The 19,812-nt window shown below is 44.6% G+C and overlaps 1 protein-coding gene across 2 annotated transcripts in view; it reads right to left on the reverse strand.

The window, feature by feature from the left end:
- Positions 1–18,450: 18,450 nt before the first annotated feature.
- hace1 (HECT domain and ankyrin repeat containing E3 ubiquitin protein ligase 1) overlaps positions 18,451–19,812 on the reverse strand; it is a 76,475-nt gene continuing 75,113 nt past the window's right edge. For both annotated transcript variants that reach the window (XM_037784187.1, XM_037784186.1), the window contains one exon: positions 18,451–18,930. In XM_037784187.1, coding sequence (XP_037640115.1) covers positions 18,828–18,930 — 103 coding nt within the window. In that variant the 3' untranslated portion in view covers positions 18,451–18,827. The remainder of the gene's footprint in view (positions 18,931–19,812) is intronic.

Genomic DNA, 19,812 nt, shown 5'->3' on the forward strand with positions numbered 1-19,812 from the left:
CTGCAGAGAAGGCGATCGGCTGCAACCTTCCCTCCCTCCAGGAGCTGTACACCTCCAGGACCTTAAGGAGGGCAGCTAACTCTAACTCTCCCCCTCTCTCATACACTCTCAATACCACCCCCTACAGTATCCCTCTCTCTCCCTCTCTCTCCCTCTGATACCTGATTGTTTTGTTTGCACACCGGCAATATTTGCACTATTTGTTTATATCATGTTTGTTTTTATAGCTTATTTTGTAAATTGTACATTTTTATTCTTATTTTATTCTAACGTTTTATCTATTCTTGTTATTATACTATTTGTCTCGCACCAACAAAGCCAAAGAAAATTCCTCGTGTATACCCCTTACACCTGGCAATAAACACCTTTCTGATTCTGATTCTGATTCTGATCTTCGAGGAACCCATGCAGGTGGGGAGGATGAGGCTCACTCCTGCGGAACGCCAACGTCGTTTCTCTCAGAGGCTCTGCATTTACTGCGGGCAGGCGGACAACATCATCCCCACGCCGCCAAAAGAGCGGGCTCATACAGCTACGGAATTACCCTCCACCAAACGTATTCAGCTCAAAGGTACTGTGTCATGCTCTCAAGTTCCGTACCTCTACAAGTCCTGGTTGATTCTGGTGCCAATGAAAATTGTATTGACTCTGTTTTTGTCTCTCGCTCCAACCTACCCTCCGAGCCTCTTCCTGAGCCCAAAGACGTGTTCGCCCTAGATGGGAAGCTCCTCGCCCGTATCCCTCACTGTACTGCTCCAGTTTCACTACTCCTGTCTGGTAATCATCACGAGTCCATTTCACTGTACATTATTTCTTCACCCACTGCACCTTTAGTGTTAGGTCTCCCCTGGCTTAAACTCCACAACCCACACATTGACTAGTCTACTGCTTCCATCACTAATTGGAGTCTTTTTTGTCATTCTGTCACTACCACACCCGCGCCATCTAAACCAGTTGACCTCACCTCGGGCCCTTCTGAGTATCACGACCTCCAGGAGGTTTTTAGTAAAGATCGCGCGTCATCGCTACCCCTCACAGGCCCTACGACTGTGGTATTGACTTGCTCCCTGGCGCCCCCTATCCGTCCAGCAAACTTTATAATATTTCTAGACCTGAAAAGGAGGCTATGGAAAATTATATCACTGACTCTCTTGCTGCTGGACTCATCCGTCCCTCTTCCTCTACTTTGGGAGCAGGTTTCTTCTTTGTCGATAAGAAGGACAAGACTCTCTGCCCCTGTATTGACTACAGGGGTTTAAATGACATCATGGTTAAGAACAAGTATCCCCTTCCTCTCATTGACTCTGCTTTCGGTCCCCTCCATCAAGCCGCCATCTTTTCCAAGCTGGATCTCCGCAACACTTACCACCTGGTGAGAATAAGGGAGGGGGACGAATGGAAGACTGCCTTCAACACACCTCTGGGACACTTGAAGACCTTTTGGTCTTAAAAATGCTCCTGATCTGTTTCAGGCTCTCATTAATGATGTTCTACGTGATATGCTTAACCGTTTTGTTTTCGTCTACCTAGATGACATTTCGATCTTTTCTCGCTCACCCCAAGAACATATTCTGACGACTAGTGTTGCAAAGACTACTAGAGAACAGATTATATGTCAAGGCTGAGAAATGTGAGTTTCACGTGTCATCTGTCAGTTTCTTGGGTTTTGTGGTGGAGAAAGGGCAGACCAAAACCAATCTTTTCTCGCTCACCCCAAGAACATGTTCTGACGACTAGTGTTGCAAAGACTACTAGAGAACAGATTATATGTCAAGGCTGAGAAATGTGAGTTTCACGTGTCATCTGTCAGTTTCTTGGGTTTTGTGGTGGAGAAAGGGCAGACCAAAACCGACCCTGCCAAGGTTTAGGCAGTGGCCGAATGGCCTACTCCAACAAGAAAGAAACTTCAAAGGTTTCAAGGATTTGCCAATTTTTATCACAGGTTTATTCGTGACTATAGTAAAGTTGATACACTGCTAACCAAACTTATGTCAGCTGTAGCTGAGACTGCTTTCCTTAAATTTAAGTCTTTGTTTACCTCTGCACCTGTGTTGTCTCACCCTGATCCTACAGCTCAGTTTGTAGTTGAAGTGGACGCTTCAGACTCTGGCGTGGGGGCGGTCATCTCCCAGCACTCCACCTCCGACCAGAAGTTGCATCCCTGCACTTTCTTCTCCCGCTGGCTCACCCCGGCAGAGAAGAACTATGATGTGGGGAACTGGGAGCTTCTGGCAGTGATTTTGGCTCTCCAGGAATGGAGGCACTGGCTGGAGGGCGAAGCTCACCCACTCGTGGTCTGGACAGACCATAGGAATCTTTCTTACCTTCGTTCCACTCGCAGGCTCAACTCGCGCGAGGCCCGGTGGGCTCTTGTTACGGTCTCAGAGTGACCGTTCGTTATGGTTGTTTATTTTGCTGTGCTGCGCTCTCCTATTCACTCTTTTCTTTTGGTGCGCTCTGCTGTCCCTCCGCTCCGAGATGATGTCACATCTAGGGGATCCCCTTCAGGTCCACGCCTCCGGACCGCCCTCAGGTGGATGCCCTCAGTTTCCCGCTGTTTGTGGTCCTGCCTCCGATACATCACCGCTCGTTATCCAATCACCAGTCGGCTGTGCCGCGTGTCAAGATTTAAAAGTCAGCTGTGACTAAGCTATGGCGGGCAGTGATTATGACTGATCTCTCCCCCGTGCCTCTTGATTGTTTAGTGAATTGTTAACTAGAATATTGTGTACAGGTCCAACTGGAGTCAGTGGACTTTAGAGTGTGTATGTTAACTAGTCTGAGGTACTCTTTTGTTTATATTTCCTTGTGAGTAGAGCAGTTGATTAGTTGTCTGTTTGTTAGGGATTATTCAGGGATAGGGTGTGTGCCTATGTTTTCTCCTTTTCACGCCACCCGAAACCCTCGTTTTTGGTTATTATAATTCAAACCATTGTATGCTTTATTTTGCTTTAATTTCATTCACGGCAATAAAACAAGTGATTGCCTGATAACACCGGCTGTATGTTACTTCCTTTACCCCTACACCAACTCTGGGTTGTAAAAGCTCTATTCCTGGGTCGATTCAACTTTACCCTCACCTATCGGCCGGGCTCCAGGAATGTGAATCTCGACAGTTCGTTCCTCCGGTTGAAGAGGCACCGGAGGAATCCATTTTGCCATCTGCCTGTGTGGTGGGATCAGCCAGATGGGAGATTGAAGGGGTGGTCCAGGAGGATCATCTGGCTCCCGAGGGTTGTCCACCGAACCGGCTGTTCGTGCCTCCGCCTGCGAGATCTCCAGTGCTCCAGTGGGGACATGCTTCCAGGTTAACTTGTCATCCGGGTTTTCATCGTACCCTGACCCTCGTTCAGCGACGCTTCTGGTGGCCCTCCATGTCAGCTGATACCAAGGAGTACGTCTCCGCCTGCTCCGTCTGCGCCCGCAGTAAGGCATCTCATCGTGCTCCCGCTGGTTTACTTCGCCCTCTTCCCATCCCTCACCGCCCTTGGTCCTACATCGCCGTAGATTTCGTCACTGGCTTACCACCATCAAAAAAACACAATGTTTTTCCAAGGCTGTACACTTCATTCCCCTGCCTAAACTACCTTCTGCTTTAGAGACTGCAAACCTGCTCATACTGCATCTTTTTAAATTGCATGGTATTCCTCTGGACATTGTGTTGGACACAATTCTCCTCCCAGGTCTGGAAGGCTTTTTGCCGGGCAATGGGGGCGTCGGCCAGCCTGTCATCTGGCAGACGTAGCGGGCAAATCAAGATCTGTAGGCGGCTATTCGTTGAGTTACCTCTCTTCATCCAGCCTCCTGGTCCATCAACCTCCCCTGGGTTGAGTACGCCCACAACTCCCTGGTTTCCTCTGCTACTGGTATGTCTCCTTTCATGGCATCAAATGGTTTCCAACCCCCACTCTTCCCTACCCAGGAGACAGACGCGACAGTCCCCTCAGTGCAGGGGCATCTTCGGCATGCCCGTCGAGTCTGGCGTGAGACTAGGACAGCTCAGAGATTGGCTGACCGCCACCGCACACCAGCCCCTAATTACCAGCCCGGTCAGAGGGTCTAGCTCTCTTCTCGTGATCTCCCTCTCCAAGTGGAGTCCCGAAAACTGACCCCCAGGTACATTGGCCCATTTGAGATTGAACACTGGGGCATTATTAACCCCAGTGTTATGAGACTCAAGTTGCCCTCCTCTCTGAATGTTCATCCAGCGTTTTATGTGTCACTGCTTAAGCCAGTTTCCACCAGCCCTCTGTGCCCTCCAGCCGAACCGAGGTCGGGGGTTCCAATACTTGGTGGATTGGGAGGGATATGGGCCGGAGGAGCGCTCCTGCATTTCTCGCTCTCTCATTTTGGACCCTGATCTCCTTAGAGACTTTTATGTTCAGTACCCGGACGAGCCGGGTAGGACGCCAGGAGGCGTCCCTTGAGGGGGGGTTACTGTTATGATTCTGTTGTTGGTTGTGTTGTGTTTGCTTGCTCTCTCTGTTCCCTTCCCCTCTGTTATTTTCTCATGGCAGGGCATGTGTGTGGCAGGGGGTGGGGCTAGCTCCGCCTGCACCTGTTTTTCCTTACCTGTGCCAGTCTGTGCTTTGGGGTCCAACTGAAAAAACAAAACCTAACAAAGTGTTCTGTTTTTCATCTCCTTAACATATTTTACAGATACAGACATGTAAACTGGGGTAATGTAGCTGGTATGATGTTAATATACAGTCAATAGATCACTTTCACTGTCTGTTGTTGCTGTGTTGTGGTTCGCGTCAAAAATAGGCGAGACCTCTATTCTCTAGCTGAGACACAGCCGGGACGCGCGTCTCACACGGGCTGTGTGGCTGCTCTAACCTGTTAACACAGACGCCAAAATAAAGAACAGCAGGTAACGCTGCCGCCACGTGCTGCTGGGATTTATAGTTCAGCTTTGATTTGGCCATGGTATACGAGAGAACTGAGGGTGACTAGGCTACGTAGCTCATCTTCACGCCACGTAAAATCATATATGTAAACCAATCATTACTAACATGTGGACATGCTGGCTGGGATACTTGTTTTTCCTAAAATGTATATACTTCAAATAAACTTTCACTGATTACCATTTTTATGTATTACTTAATTGATGATTGGTAACCTATTATCTTTGATCAAGTCTCATGCACATTACTTCAGAATGTATTGTGTGAATGTCGTTCTTTTCAGAAAGTCAGTTTTCAGGGGCCCTTTAACATTCAATGCAGCGTGTGTCCCATACGGCTTAAATGAGGGCTGAATAGTAACAAAAAGCAAGTGGTTAAGTGGGCACAATCTAGAACAGGTACACGATGTGGGGCGAAAGACCCTGGCTGTATTCTAAACCGCCTACTGCATACTACTGAGGAACGCAGTATGTACTGTATACTGTATACTGTATACTGTATACTGCGTTCCTCAGTAGTATGCAGTGTGTGACGGTTAAAGTGATGTATTTAGCAGTATGTTAGATGAGGCGTTAGCCTTTAAACCAGCTCTTAAAGCACTGGACAAAAAAACAAATTGGTACCACTATTACAATATTATCGAAAAATACAACTTAGATTTTTTTGACATTTTTGACTTAGTTGTTAAGATAAGATAAGATATTCCTTTATGAGTCCCGCAGTGGGGAAATTTGCAGTGTACTGTACAGTGTTATGTTCTATTAGTTTACTTTATAAGATACTGCAGGTTTAAACTATTTATTCTAACAGCTCATAGTGAAGTCAGACAAACAGGATCATCAACGAAGGGAGACGGGATATATAAAATATTGATCCACAACATTTACGTTACTCAAACTGCTTTTTCAGTTCCAGCAACTAAACAGAGGACTGATCTCCTCCAGATATTACAGGAATGTTAAAAAGGGTCATCCCTCTTTCCCTCTCCTCTTCCCTCTCTTCCCTCTCCTCTTCTCTCTCCTCTTCCCTCTCCTCTTCTCTCCTCTCCTCTTCCCTCTCCTCTTCCCGTTCCTCTTCTCTCTCCTCTTCTTCCCTTTTCTCTCTCGTCTTCCCTCCTCTTCTCTCTCCTCTTCACTCTCCTCTTCCCTCTCCTCTTCTCTTCCCCCTCCTCTCCTCTTCTCTTCCCCCTCCTCTCCTCTTCTCTTCACTCTCCTCTTCACTCTCCTCTTCCCTCTCCTCTCCTCTTCTCTCTCCTCTTCCCTTTCCTCTTCTCTCTCCTCTCCTCCTCCCCTCTCCTCTTCCCTCTCCTCTTCCCTCCTCTTCTCTCTCCTCTTCCCTCTCCTCTTCCCCTCTCCTCTTCCCCTCTCGTCTTCCCTCCTCTTCTCTCTCCTCTTCCCTCTCCTCTTCCCCTCCTCTTTCTCTCTCCTCTTCCCTCTCCTCTTCCCTCTCCTTTTCTCAATTCAATTCAATTCAAATGGCTTTATTGGCATGACGTAACACTGTACATATTGCCAAAGCATATTTACAATAATTACATTTCATTAACATCAATAGAATAAAATAAAAAATAATTTTCAATCAATCAATTGGAACAACGATATAAACAGGAAACAAAGCAAATTAACAAACAATCAAACAACAACAAGGTGCAGACAGCTGTCCCTGTCCCTCAGTATCCCTGTCCCTCAGTTTATGGCAGGCAGCAACATAGACTGCTACCAGCTCACTGCTCTTAGTGTCCTCCCCAATAGGACGGATAATTTCTCTTCATCTGAGAGCTGTAGAAATCCTTTAGTTCTTAAATTGATTCTTTTGAAATATATTTCCCTGATGTTTTTATATTTCTCACATTTGGTGAGGAAGTGTAGCTCTGTTTCAGGCTCACTCAGGCTGCAGTGAGAGCACAGCCGTTGCTCTTCAGGGAGCCAGGTCTTTCTGTGTCGCCCCTGTTCTATGGCGAGGCTGTGCTCACTCTTCTCTCTCCTCTTCCCTCTCCTCTTCTCTTCTCCTCTTTCCCTCTCCTCTTCCCTCTCCTGTTTCCCTGTCCTCTTCCCTCCGCTGTTTCCCTCTTCTCTTCCCTCCCTTCTCCTCTTCTCCCTCCTCTCCTCTTCTCTCTCCTCTTCCCTCTCCTCTTCCCTCTCCTCTCCTCTTCTCCCTCCTCTTTCCCTCTCCTCTTCCCTCCCCTGTTTCCCTCTCCTCTTCCCTCTCCTCTCCTCTTCTCTCTCCTCTTCCCTCTCCTCTTCTCTTCTCCTCTTTCCCTCTCCTCTTCCCTCTCCTGTTTCCCTGTCCTCTTCCCTCCGCTGTTTCCCTCTTCTCTTCCCTCCCTTCTCCTCTTCTCCCTCCTCTCCTCTTCTCTCTCCTCTTCCCTCTCCTCTTCCCTCTCCTCTCCTCTTCTCCCTCCTCTTTCCCTCTCCTCTTCCCTCCCCTGTTTCCCTCTCCTCTTCCCTCTCCTCTCCTCTTCTCTCTCCTCTTTCCCTCTCCTCTTCCCTCTCCTCTTTCCCTCTCCTCTTCCCTCTCCTCTCCTCTTCTCTCTTTCCTTCCCTCTCCTCTTCCCTCTCCTCTCCTCTTCTCTTCTCTCTTTCCTTCCCTCTCCTCTTCTCTCTCCTCTTCCCTCTCCTCTTCTCTCTCCTCTTCTCTCTCCTCTTCCCTCTCCTCTTCCCCTCTCCTCTTCTCTCTCCTCTTCTCTCTCCTCTTCCCTCTCCTGTTTCCCTCTCCTCTTCTCTTTCCTCTTCCCTCTCCTCTTCTCACTCCTCTCCTCACTCCTCTTCCCTTTCCTCTTCTCTTCCCTCTCCTCTCCTCTTTCCCTCTCCTCTTCCCTCCCCTGTTTCCCTCTCCTCTTCCCTCTCCTCTCCTCTTCTCTCTCCTCTTTCCCTCTCCTCTTCCCTCTCCTCTTTCCCTCTCCTCTTCCCTCTCCTCTCCTCTTCTCTCTTTCCTTCCCTCTCCTCTTCCCTCTCCTCTCCTCTTCTCTTCTCTCTTTCCTTCCCTCTCCTCTTCTCTCTCCTCTTCCCTCTCCTCTTCTCTCTCCTCTTCTCTCTCCTCTTCCCTCTCCTCTTCCCCTCTCCTCTTCTCTCTCCTCTTCTCTCTCCTCTTCCCTCTCCTGTTTCCCTCTCCTCTTCTCTTTCCTCTTCCCTCTCCTCTTCTCACTCCTCTCCTCACTCCTCTTCCCTTTCCTCTTCTCTTCCCTCTCCTCTCCTCTTCTCTCTCCTCTCCTCACTCCTCTTCTCTCTCCTCTTCCCTCCCCTCTCCTCTTCGCCTCTCCTCTCTCCTCTTCTCTCTCCTCTTCCCTCCCCTCTCCTCTTCGCCTCTCCTCTCTCCTCTTCTCTCTCCTCTTCCCTCTCCTCTTCTCTCTCCTCTTCCCTCTCCTCTCCTCTTCCCTCTCCACTCTGCTGCTCTGTAGCCGTCTCTCCAGCGAGCTATGCCGGCGGGTGATTGTGGAGCTTTTCAATTCCATAAAGGCAGATAAAAACAGGTCCCTGTTAATTTATAACGGACATCTGTGTTGTGATATTTAAACAAACTGTCCGTCAACAAGGAAATAAAAGCCTCTTGTCTACAGACCGGTCTCTAGAGAGCTCCAGCCAGCTCATAGCGGTCTGTGAGCGTGACTACCCGGCTGGCTGGCAGCGACCCCGCCAGGCGCTAGCTAGCTGTGACGGCAGTTTGTGGAGCTTCTCAACTCCGAAAACGGTGGAACAAATGTTCGATTAGTATCATAAAACTGTCAATATTTTAAATCTACACAGTTGATTTCTTGTCTTCAAAAACTTTCAGAAGTGAATTTAGTGATGAAATGGCTCAGAAAAATGTAAAAAACAAGCCGTTTTTGGCTGCTGTTGTTGTAACCGTAGCCTGTAGCGGTCCGGCGCTTTGCATTTTGGGATACATAGGCGAGGTAGATTTTTTCGAAATCAGTACGACATCCGGTTAGTTTTGTCATACAGTAGATTTTGCTTTTGTTCGCATACTACATACTACATACTACATTTTGGCCAAATGTACTACTAGTATAGTATGAGGTTGTACTACTAGTATAGTGTGAGGTTGTACTACTAGTATAGCGTGAGGTTGTACTACTAGTATAGCATGAGGCTGTACTACTAGTTTAGCGTGAGGTTGTACTACTAGTATAGCGTGAGGTTGTACTACTAGTTTAGTGTGAGGTTGTACTACTTGTATAGTGTGAGGTTGTACTACTAGTATAGTGTGAGGTTGTACTACAAGTATAGTGTGAGGTTGTACTACTAGTATAGTGTGAGGTTGTACTACTAGTAGTGTGAGGTTGTACTACTAGTATAGTATGAGGTTGTACTACCAGTATAGTGTGAGGTTGTACTACTAGTTTAGTGTGAGGTGTACTGTATAAGTGTTGAAGGCTGCACAGTGGAAACACAGTAAGAAGGGAAGTCATTTGGAAAGTAATGTTGTACTACTAAATAAAATAGCGCTGTGCTGTTTAACACTACAGAACACCATACAGTGGATAGACAATAGGTAAAGTGTAGATGTATAAAAGTGAAGGTGCACTCTGCTGGCTGTGACACTGTGACACAGAGCCAGTTGTAAATGTCAAACCTCAGTGAAAGCCTGTTTTATGTTTCAGGCCTGCCAGCAGGAAACAGTGGTATCTGAAAAGCTGTGACCATGGCAATACCAGACCAATGTTGGGAGGAAGTTGTTGCTATGGCAAGCATCCTGCGTTTAAATAGTGCAGTCCATTATTGGGGGGTGGTAGGGGTTGCCATGGGGACCAGGTACTGTGCTGAAGAATAAGGTTAGACAGATATGTGGCCAGTAGATATACTGTATATGCCAGTAGAGCAGCCTTTCATACAAATCAAATATCAACTGTCTGATGATGCCCATGGTGATTCTTACTATAATTTAAAGGGATAGTTTGGGTGTTTCTCAGTGGGGTTGTATGAGGTACGTATCCATAGTCAGTGTATTACCTACAGTGGACGGCGCTTGGCATGCCCCCAGTTTGTAGAAACAACTAGGAGTACCAGCAGGGGAGCAAAGCAATACTGCTGTGGACGGGGGCATCCGTTTAAGTGTACGATATATTTAGAATATTTTCATCTCTTTATCTTGCCGTCAGACAGCCCTTTCCAATGGGAATGCTCTGTTCAAAGCCACCAGACTCCGTTAACAAAAACAGTACAGACAAGTTTCACTTTCAGTTAAGATCCCCATCGGAAAATATTCTAAATATATTGTACACTTAAACGGATGCCCCCGTCCACAGCAGTACATTGCTTTGCTTCTGTGCTGGTACTCCTGTCTGTTTCTCTAAACTGGGGCGTACCGACTGCCGTGTACCGTAGGTAATACACTGACTATGAATAAGTACCTCCTACAACCCCACTGAGAAACACCCAAACTATCCCTTTAAGCCCTTGCAGCTAATGATAAAATCCCCCAATAAGTAGTACCATATGATAGTAAATATTATTAAAAAATAACTAATTAAATCATCGTAAAACAATCTGGTTGGTCATGTGATTCAACTGTTTATTCTACCAAAAATACAGAATAATAATAATTATTATTATTAATAATAATAATAATAATAATAATAATAATAATAATAATAATAATAATAATAATAGGAAGACGTATCCTTGGTAGTCTGAAAGTTCAAGTTTCAATTTTTTTTTTTTACCAGACCTCAATTTTCAAATCTGGATTTGGCAAACTGAAATATACAACATTTTAAAATCTATATTCAGGTTGCTGAAATTGAATTTGTAAACAATAAACCATTTTAAAGAGGGAAAATCAACCCACATGACTTCAGCTAGATGGGTTTCCAAAGTTAAATATTTCAGGGTACTTAAATTTCAACATTAAGTATTCATCAATAATTTTTCACTTTTAGTTATTCAGTTGCTAATAGCACATCGTATATGATTACCATTGTTTGCTACCATAGGTGCTTTATTCTAAGAATTGATTTGATGTATTCCCCTTTAAGAGCTTTTTGATAGTACTCTAAAGTATTTTCTTGCCTTGCACAGGATTCATATTTCTGTTACAGGGCATTGATTAGGCTTTAGGTTGATGTTGTTTTCTGGAGTGGTATCAATAATGTGCCGTTAGGACAGAGCTGCAGCAGCTGTTGGACTCACTGAATGCTGGTTAGGGGCTATTTAGCACCAGTAGACCTGCTGCTCTAAACCTGTAAAGACAGACCAGTCCTCCTCAGCCTGGCAGGGCTGGGCCGCCATCATGTGAGTCAGTTCTGCACTGGACTACCAAAATGACTGAGAACTGCTGCGGCCTCCCTCTCTCCAACAGGGAGGGATGAGATGGAGAGATGGAACGGTATAAAGCAGCCGAGGAAGGATTAAATCAGCAGCATTTATAGTAAGTAGTAGGGATGAGTCATGATTTTAGATTTTTCGATGATTCGTCCCATCCTAAAACATATTTATTTCCCTTGTATTAACCGTTGCAGGCGCTGCCCGGTGGTAACGTTACTACCGGTAAAACGTGTGTGGCAGGTTCAGTTCGGCTCTTTTCTGTTAGCGCAGGGGGCTGTATGTGTGTGTGTGTGTGTGTGTGTGTGTGTGTGTGCCGCTTCCACAAACACCCGTGCTCCCTCCAAAGGAGGAAGGAGAGTTGGGTACCCGGAAGCGCACGGCAGGCGACCAGGTTGAGGCCGCCGGGCCGCACTTGGTTTAAGGTTCTGAATGGCGTGCCAGGCCTGTTGGCACCGGACCACCCTCCCCGGGCAGACCCCCCCCGCACCGCCATGTTCGCACCCCGACGTCGTGTCCGCGTACAAGCGACGCAGCGCTCCTAGTAGTTCCAGCAGGTAGGTCAGCTGTTCCAGCACCTAAGCATATTGTCATTCAAACCCGACAGAAACAAAATAAAACTCACCAAAACCATCTTGGTTTGTCTTTCCACCGGCCTCTTCCACTGTTCCAAAAACATGGTTGAAAAAAACTCTTAATCCATAGTGTTCGATGGGAAAATGTGCCGACGCTACATGTAGTTTTTCCCGTGTCTGTCTCTGCCCGCAGGGGGGGATATGTGTGAGTGTGTGTGTGTGGAGAGGGGGGGAGGTATTATTTGAATAATAATCAAATAATACCCAGTGATTTTCGAATAGTATTTTTGCTTGGAATGCACATCCCTAGTAGGTAGTAGCAGGTATGAAGCAGCTTTGCTGGCCATAGCATGTGTGCAAACACATCCATCTGCAGTTTATAATTAACCACATTGACCTCGATAATGAGACACCCGCATTTATTTCAATACTCCCTTTTTGAAAAATATTTTTTGAAGATCAAATCTTGTTTTTATAAATTAAACAATTAAATCCGACCAGAATACACCAGTAACAGTAACACATTGAGAAAACAAAGTACTACTGGTATAGCTAACATAATTTAACCATCAAACAGTGAAAAATAGGAGGGTATAGGTTCTATTTGAATTAGACTCTGCCTGATCACCATGATATTCAAATTGAAATTATTCTCCGTATGATCCAGTTCTTGGTATACTTGGCCTACTTTTAACCCTGTGAAATGATGGTGGATCATCTGACTGGCATTAACATGACTGTCTTTTAATTGAATTATTTTCACTCCTCTGTCAGAAATCTTGTGAGGAGCACCTGGTTGTGGCCAGTTTATGGTGAAATGATGTTCTTTCCCCTTCCGGATTATGGCCCCAACAGTGTTCACTGGAACATTCAGAAGTTTAGAAATGCGTCTGTAACCAATGTCATCAGTATGTTTTGCAACAATAAGGTTGCGAAGGTCTTGAGAGAGCTCTTTGCTTTTACCCATAATGAGATGTTTCTTGTGTGACACCTTGGTAATAAGACACCTTTTTATAGGCCATCAGTTGGGACTGAACCATCTGATATTAATTTGCACTGACAAAGGGCCGGATTGCTTTCTAATTACTGATAGAGTTCAGCTGTTGTCTTGGCTTTCCATGCCTTTTTACCTCCCTTTCTTCATGTGTTCAATACTTTTTCCCTGTGTCATTTCACATTATTACACATAACTTAATTTCTGAACTTATTTGTTTTGGTTTCTTTGTGTGTATAGATTACTTGGGTTGTTACCAACATCTGGTGAAAATTTCATGTCAATAGCACCTTTGGAAATATATTTACTGAGAAAAATGATGACGTGTTCAATACTATATATCTATATATCTATATATTTTTTTTTGATAAAGTTCTCTCTTATTCAGCCAATTGAAAATTATTCATCACACTAATTACTTGTAAACGAAAACAAACTTTTCAATCCAGGCTTTTGGAATTATAAATTTAGCATTCGCCTATACCGCCTATGCCTAGGGCCGGCTCTGCCGCGAGGCCCTCGTCGAGGGTGGGCACACTGGGGTAATATGCCTCTGTGTGACTCTGCACCATGACAGAATCCACTGGAACCAGGTTCTCGTTTTCAGTGGCTGCTGGCTGGACGACTCGACACACTGCCAGATGTCTGGTAGAGCTGGGCTGTAAAACCATGGCAAAGGCTCACTGCCTTGGGTGGGAGCGGGGGAGCAGCTGTAGCCGATCGTCCGTTTAGTGAAAGACCGGGCGAAAAGATGTTGGCAGCGGACTTCTGCAGATCGTACCGGACACCAATGAGATATTGTCGTCGTCATCATCTGCAGACCGCAATGCCCTGAGACGATTGATCTTGAGCTCCGGCCTGTTCTCATCATAATGAAGCATCACTGCGAAGCTTCGGAAGTCACCGCTGCTGGAGTCGAATCAGGGGGGCAGCACTCAGCAGGTCGGGCAGGCTGGTGGTTGCTGAACACCTCTCTCCTCTCTCTGCGGCCTGCGCCGAGGCACTCGAAGCAGGCGTCTTGAAGATCCTTTCCGGTGAAGAGGCCAGGATATGACGAGGTTCTAGCAGCAACTCCACCCATGGAGATGAGCAGTCAGTGAGCAAATCGCTGTTCGATGAAGAGAAAGGAATGGCTGACAGCTGTGCATGCTGCCTTCTATACTGTGGGGTCTGCACGTATTCGGGTAGGCATGTCCTGATTGGCTGGCTACATTTATGCAAAGTTCAGTGGGCGAATGCGTGCTCGTGACTGGAGGAGAGTACTAACCATAGAGTCCAGGGGTCTCATTTATAACCGTTGCGTACGCACAAAACGGGGCCTGAAATGTGCGTACGCCACTTCCCACGCAACAGTTGTGATCTATAAAAACAAACTTGATGGGAGAATGTGCGCACCGGTACGGAAACTTTGACCTGTGCGTACGCACATTATGGAGGCACCGAGGCAGGGGAAACTGGAGACGCAGGTGGTGTGGTGGTGGGTCGAAGCCAGACTGTAGACATTAAATGTCATTATATGTATAATGATGCCTCTCACATATTTAAATTCTCTTCATACTTATATCTACTTTATCATAAACATTTAAAACAGCAGTGTTCTTTGTGCTAGTGGGCCATAACTATTCCATAAGCACCTTACAAATGTAAAAGATCAACTCAAATCTCAAATCAAATTCCGCTCAATATCTCATCAGCGCTGTCTCCATCACGTTCCTCCGGAGCTCAGAGGAGAGGACCGGACTACCGACACTCGCAGTCAGCTGAGGAGCAGCTGTTGAAATCATCATCAACGGTTGTAGAAATCCAAGATTATATCAAATAGCATTAAAGAATGGCAGAACAGAGCGCCAATAGTTGTAATAAGATCTTCTAATAGTGTGCAGATATCACCAAGTAGCCTACCGTATTAGTTTTCATAAAGTTGTTGTGTAAAATCGCTGCAGGGATGACATGACTTATTAATTTATTTATGGTTTATTAGATAGGGACAGATACAGTATGCATATAGACAAAATGAAAATGGCTATCCGATGCAACTATCAGACTGTCTCAGTGCGCCACAGCGGTGCGCCACTCTGCCTCCTCCAGTCACCTCCACCCGGCACATCTTCACCAGTCACATCCACCCAGCACATCTTCACCAGTATGGCTTGTGTAAATTAACAAAGTGTGTAAATAAAACCAGTGACAGCTCTCACACAATCGTTACTCTCCATATCCTCATTATCATTATCAGTCCTAATCATAATGCAGGACAAGTTCGCCATAACAACTTAAATAAATAAATAAATAAATAAATAGTGTACACCTGTCAAACTTCCTTTTTCTAATGATATCCAGGTGGGGGATATTACTGATTGTCTTGATCATTTCAAGTGAATGAATCAGTCTGATTGCTGTAAAGATATAAACACAGCGGTGAGACTCGGAACATGCTGCATGGTGCTGGTGGATATACCGTCACTGTGAGGACTACGTGACTTGAATGAGAGAATCAGGAGGGAACGAGTGTTCAGAGACCTCCTCACCTACAAGCTCCTCCATCTGTGTGTCAGAAAAACTCCTTTTCTCTGTCTTCCTCTCGGGAGTCGCCGTGATTCACCGTAAAGATCCACTGATCAACAGGCTCATTCACATGCAGAAACATTCATGAGGTGCTTTGCATCGACCATTTATGGTTGAAAGTGGGCGTGTAGTGGGCGGAATATGAGGCGGATTCACGTGCGCACATTTCCAGGTGGACTGTGATTTATGATGGCGTGCAGATGTGCGTATGCACAGTTTTATAAGTCTGATTTTTTTTTGGCGCACGCCATTTCCGGCTTTTGTGCACACGTACATTTTTAGTATGGATTCTATGCACTGTTTTATAAATGAGACCCCAGGAGAGGGAGGAGCCTGTGTGAGTTACAACCAAATCAACTAGATTGTCAAAACAAATTTTATTGAATAAAATCTCAAAGCACAACATATATTTATGGTAAAATACATCATTTGATACTGAAGACATTTACAGTAAACTCTATAAAGTATCAATTTTTGATAAACATTAACAGCAGTTTACAAAAGCATTTCAGTCAAGGCCTTCAAAACAATACTGATAGAGAATATGAAATATGAAATCAACTTATACACTCCCTTTACAATTAGAAAGAAGGAAAACGTCATGGCATGATCCCCCATCTCTTTTAGAATAAAAACACATTTCAGCATGTTTGGTCAGCAAAAATAGAAATTAAAGAAGGTATTTCAAATGATCTCGGCTTTTATTTTTTGGCCCTGCGAGGCAAACGCTCATCATGTCGATATATTGTATTGCTCCTTGTGAAAGTCTACTAAACAGGAACACACAGTGTACGTGTGTAGTGACAGCGAACAGAAAGCCATCACTAAAGAAGATTCATTCATTAAGCACAAATACAGATGACAGCAAAATACTTCAAAACTAAAAAGGAATTTCACATAGTAAATCACATGCACTTTATGGGATGGAGGAGCGTGCACATACAGCTATGTAGACAAATGGAGAAGGCCTCAGCCATACAGTACGTCCAATACCTACATCAGAGTATTTAGTCTACAGTGTCTCATGTTCCATCACAGCGGGAGAACTCCAGCCTTACATAAACAACATACATTAAACAACAAATGAAATTATAACTCAGTTTTGCTAAGAAATCAATATCATCATCAATAAAAAAATGTTTTTTTTCCTGCAATGATAGCACCCACTATATTGTATTGCTATTTTATTGTCTGAAAATGTCATCACTGTAATTTGATTGGTCAGATATCTATATTTTAGAAATACTAAGGTCATGAAACCATCATCACTACCCCAACTCACATATTTGATTTATTTTTGTTGATTGATATTTTCTGTATATGTATTAACATGAAGGTCTAAATGCTGAACCCATCACCACACACAGGACACACCTCTGGTGGGGAAATGCTGAATATTCAGACTAGAAATACTGGAATCAACCAATACAGTATTCACAAGGTGTTAGTACAATAATATTAATATAAATAATAATAATCATTGTTTGCAGCTTTACATGCAAAAGTATCTTAACAATTTGGTCCACATACTTTAGTGTACTTTGGTCTGGGTCCGTTTCTCCTGGTTAGGGCCCCTTAGTTCCAATGATGGTCAATGTTAATATTACTACTACTGTCAGTTTGTGTTTGGCCCTTTCCTGTTTCAACATGCACAAAGACAGCTCCATAAAGAACTTCCTCCTCCTGTTTGGTGTGGAAGAACTGAACTGACCAGAGGTCTGTACTACGAAGCCACTTCAACATACTCACGGTGTCTTCTTCATATCTGGCTTAACTAACCCAACAACTGAGATCCCGCTAAGCGGTCTTATGGCGCTGGTTATCAACTAGGTAAATCAACCCAGGGTTTCTCAGTCGGGATACGAGCGCATTCACATTTACAGCATCTGACCAATCACAAACATGGACAAGTATACTGTCAGCAGAGACTACATTTTACAAACCAAGAGCAAACTATAATATTAGACAAATATGAAGAAATGAAACACATAATCCAGAATGATAGTAACAGTTGAAGCTGCCAAATGCAGCCGATGTGTGAATGCATAAATTAACTGACTAATTAATTAATTTAACGGCTTGAAAAGTCAGATATAGTCGTCTAGATGGGGCCGTGATACTTCACCTGCATGTCCGTCTCTGTCTCCGGTGGTGTGAAACAGACTTGAGAGCAAGTAAAAAGATAAATATAAAAACAGAATTCAAAGTGGTAAACACCCACAGCATCCAGTCAGCTGTCCTTCCTGCATCTGTCAGTTTAAACTGTGTTGTTTTCAGTCGGATTATGATGGTAACTTCTTCATATGTGTGTAATATTATCATAGGATCGGCTCACCGAGCTCTGATTGGTCAGTAGGCGGTGCTTTCATATGAGTTGATCTCTTATCTGGAACAGCTAACCTGCTGCGGAGCAGGTCAGCTGTTCAGCATCAGTTACCGTCGTAGGACTAAAAACCCTGAAGGGTTAACCCTGAAGTTACCTCGCTAACGCCAAATCCTGCTTCATAGTACATGCCTCTGCACAGAGCCCTGACCTCGACCCCATCAACACCTTTGGGATGAACTGGAACTCCGACTGAGAGCCAGACCTCATCACCCAGCACCAGTGTTGGACCTCACTGATGCTCAGAAGGGTTCCACCAGAAGGGCGGAGACTGTTATAGCAGCCGATGGTTCTGGAATGACATGAATGTTAAGCTGTCCACATATTTTGGCCATAGAGTGCACTGATTTTACTGTACTTTCTGAAGTTTGGCTTATTTTGTTAAAAAATAAAAGGTTTTGGTTTCCATACAGTGCAATAAGGTATCAAAAAGATCAGGTCTAATATTGGCATCTTAAACCTTTGATAATACCTAGCCTTGATGGTAAGTGCTTTTGGTAGAGGAGAAGAGCTAGACAAGAAGACAAGGACTGTTCAAATATGGAGAAAAAAAAATCTTAAAATGAGACGAAAACAAAACTTGGATTGGATTTCTTCTACCAGTTTGCTGGTATGTGGGCCTGGTACTGGCCCCTAAAAGACATCTGCACTGTGAAGCTGTGATATGGATATGATGCAGTGTTATTGTTCCATGTTTGAAACTGATCAATTCTATACTGGTTCCATACAGAAAGGTCCTTAAACTAAATTGATTTTTGACATTCAGTAAGCATGCATGAATACGTTTTATTGTGATTATTATCCTGTGTTTTAAGTAGACGATTCATGGTATAAATTCTGTCATTTCATAAATAAACGTATGCATGAAAATAGTTAAATTTAGAAGATATTAAATTATTATTTGCATAAATTACCAGATACCAGCTTCAATCAAAAAAGTAGAAGTGGTGGCACAGGTATGGAGATCCAGAACCTGTGGTCTCCATCAGTCCGTTGGGCCTCTCCAGCAGCTCAGTAATAACAATCTGGATTTCCCTTTTTCATCCAGCAAAAGCAGCGCTTGACTACAAAAAGAGTGTCTGTGGAGGAGAGAGTGCTGCAGGAGTTTGCAGACCCTCACAGCAGCAGCAAATGATAGGATGTCTACGCCATGGTGTAACCGTAGCTCCCACAATGCAGCGCGACCAGCAGCCGGTCTCTCACGACCTCCTGGCTCGGGTATTCTGGGAGTTTCAGCATGTTGATACTGTGGAGAGGAGAAAAAAAGGGGGTTGGGGGGTCATGGTCAACCCGCTGTGGTCACGAAGACCCATCTAGCCAGTGGTGGAGTTCTGATGAAAGCCTGCAGCGATGTGAATTACCTGTTGCACATTCAAGCATGCAGAGACCTGTCCCTGTTTGCCACTACCCACTACCCACTGCCAACAACACTGTAGAGACACACTGCCCTCTAGTGCTCAGTAATAGTTGTCAAATGTCCCTCAGTTAAGGCTTGTAGAGCCATTTGTACTGGGTGTGTTTGTCTGTTTATTCCTTCCTTAACCTTTAAGTGGGTTGAGCGCAGAAAGAGGGAGATCATTACATGCTTCCATTCTTCCAGTGAAGAATAAAAGGACACTGGATCCTTCCAACACAGTAGGACGGACGACACTGAACCAGGGCTGTTAGACCACTGAGTCCAACTGGGACAACTTCTGAGAACCAGTCATGACTGAGTGCAAAGAACTAAATAGTGCTCATGTAATTGTCTACATACTGTTGTTCAACTGTGATAGAATTCAATCCCTCAGTAAAGTCCTTTGGATTTAGGAACAGGAAGCAACTAGTGCTGTAGTCTGATCAAATACTGTGTATGTAGGACGCAATCAACTGATTCAACACAAACGTGAAAGGTTCATGCCAGGCAAACAACTATATAGGAGGAAAGTATTTATAATAATTATATATATATAATATTTATACTGTATTATATAGAATAATATCACATAGCATAAGGGTCTAAAATGAACTTGTATCCCTTCCTGCCACTGTAACAGACAAGTATTTCTGCCACTCTGACTTTATCTGCCACTTTTGAAATCTCTGCGCTAAATGAAGGAAAAACATTCTAGATCTGATGTCATCCAAT

The sequence above is a fragment of the Sebastes umbrosus genome, chromosome 11, assembly GCF_015220745.1.
Source record: "Sebastes umbrosus isolate fSebUmb1 chromosome 11, fSebUmb1.pri, whole genome shotgun sequence".
Classification (NCBI taxonomy): domain Eukaryota; kingdom Metazoa; phylum Chordata; class Actinopteri; order Perciformes; family Sebastidae; genus Sebastes; species Sebastes umbrosus.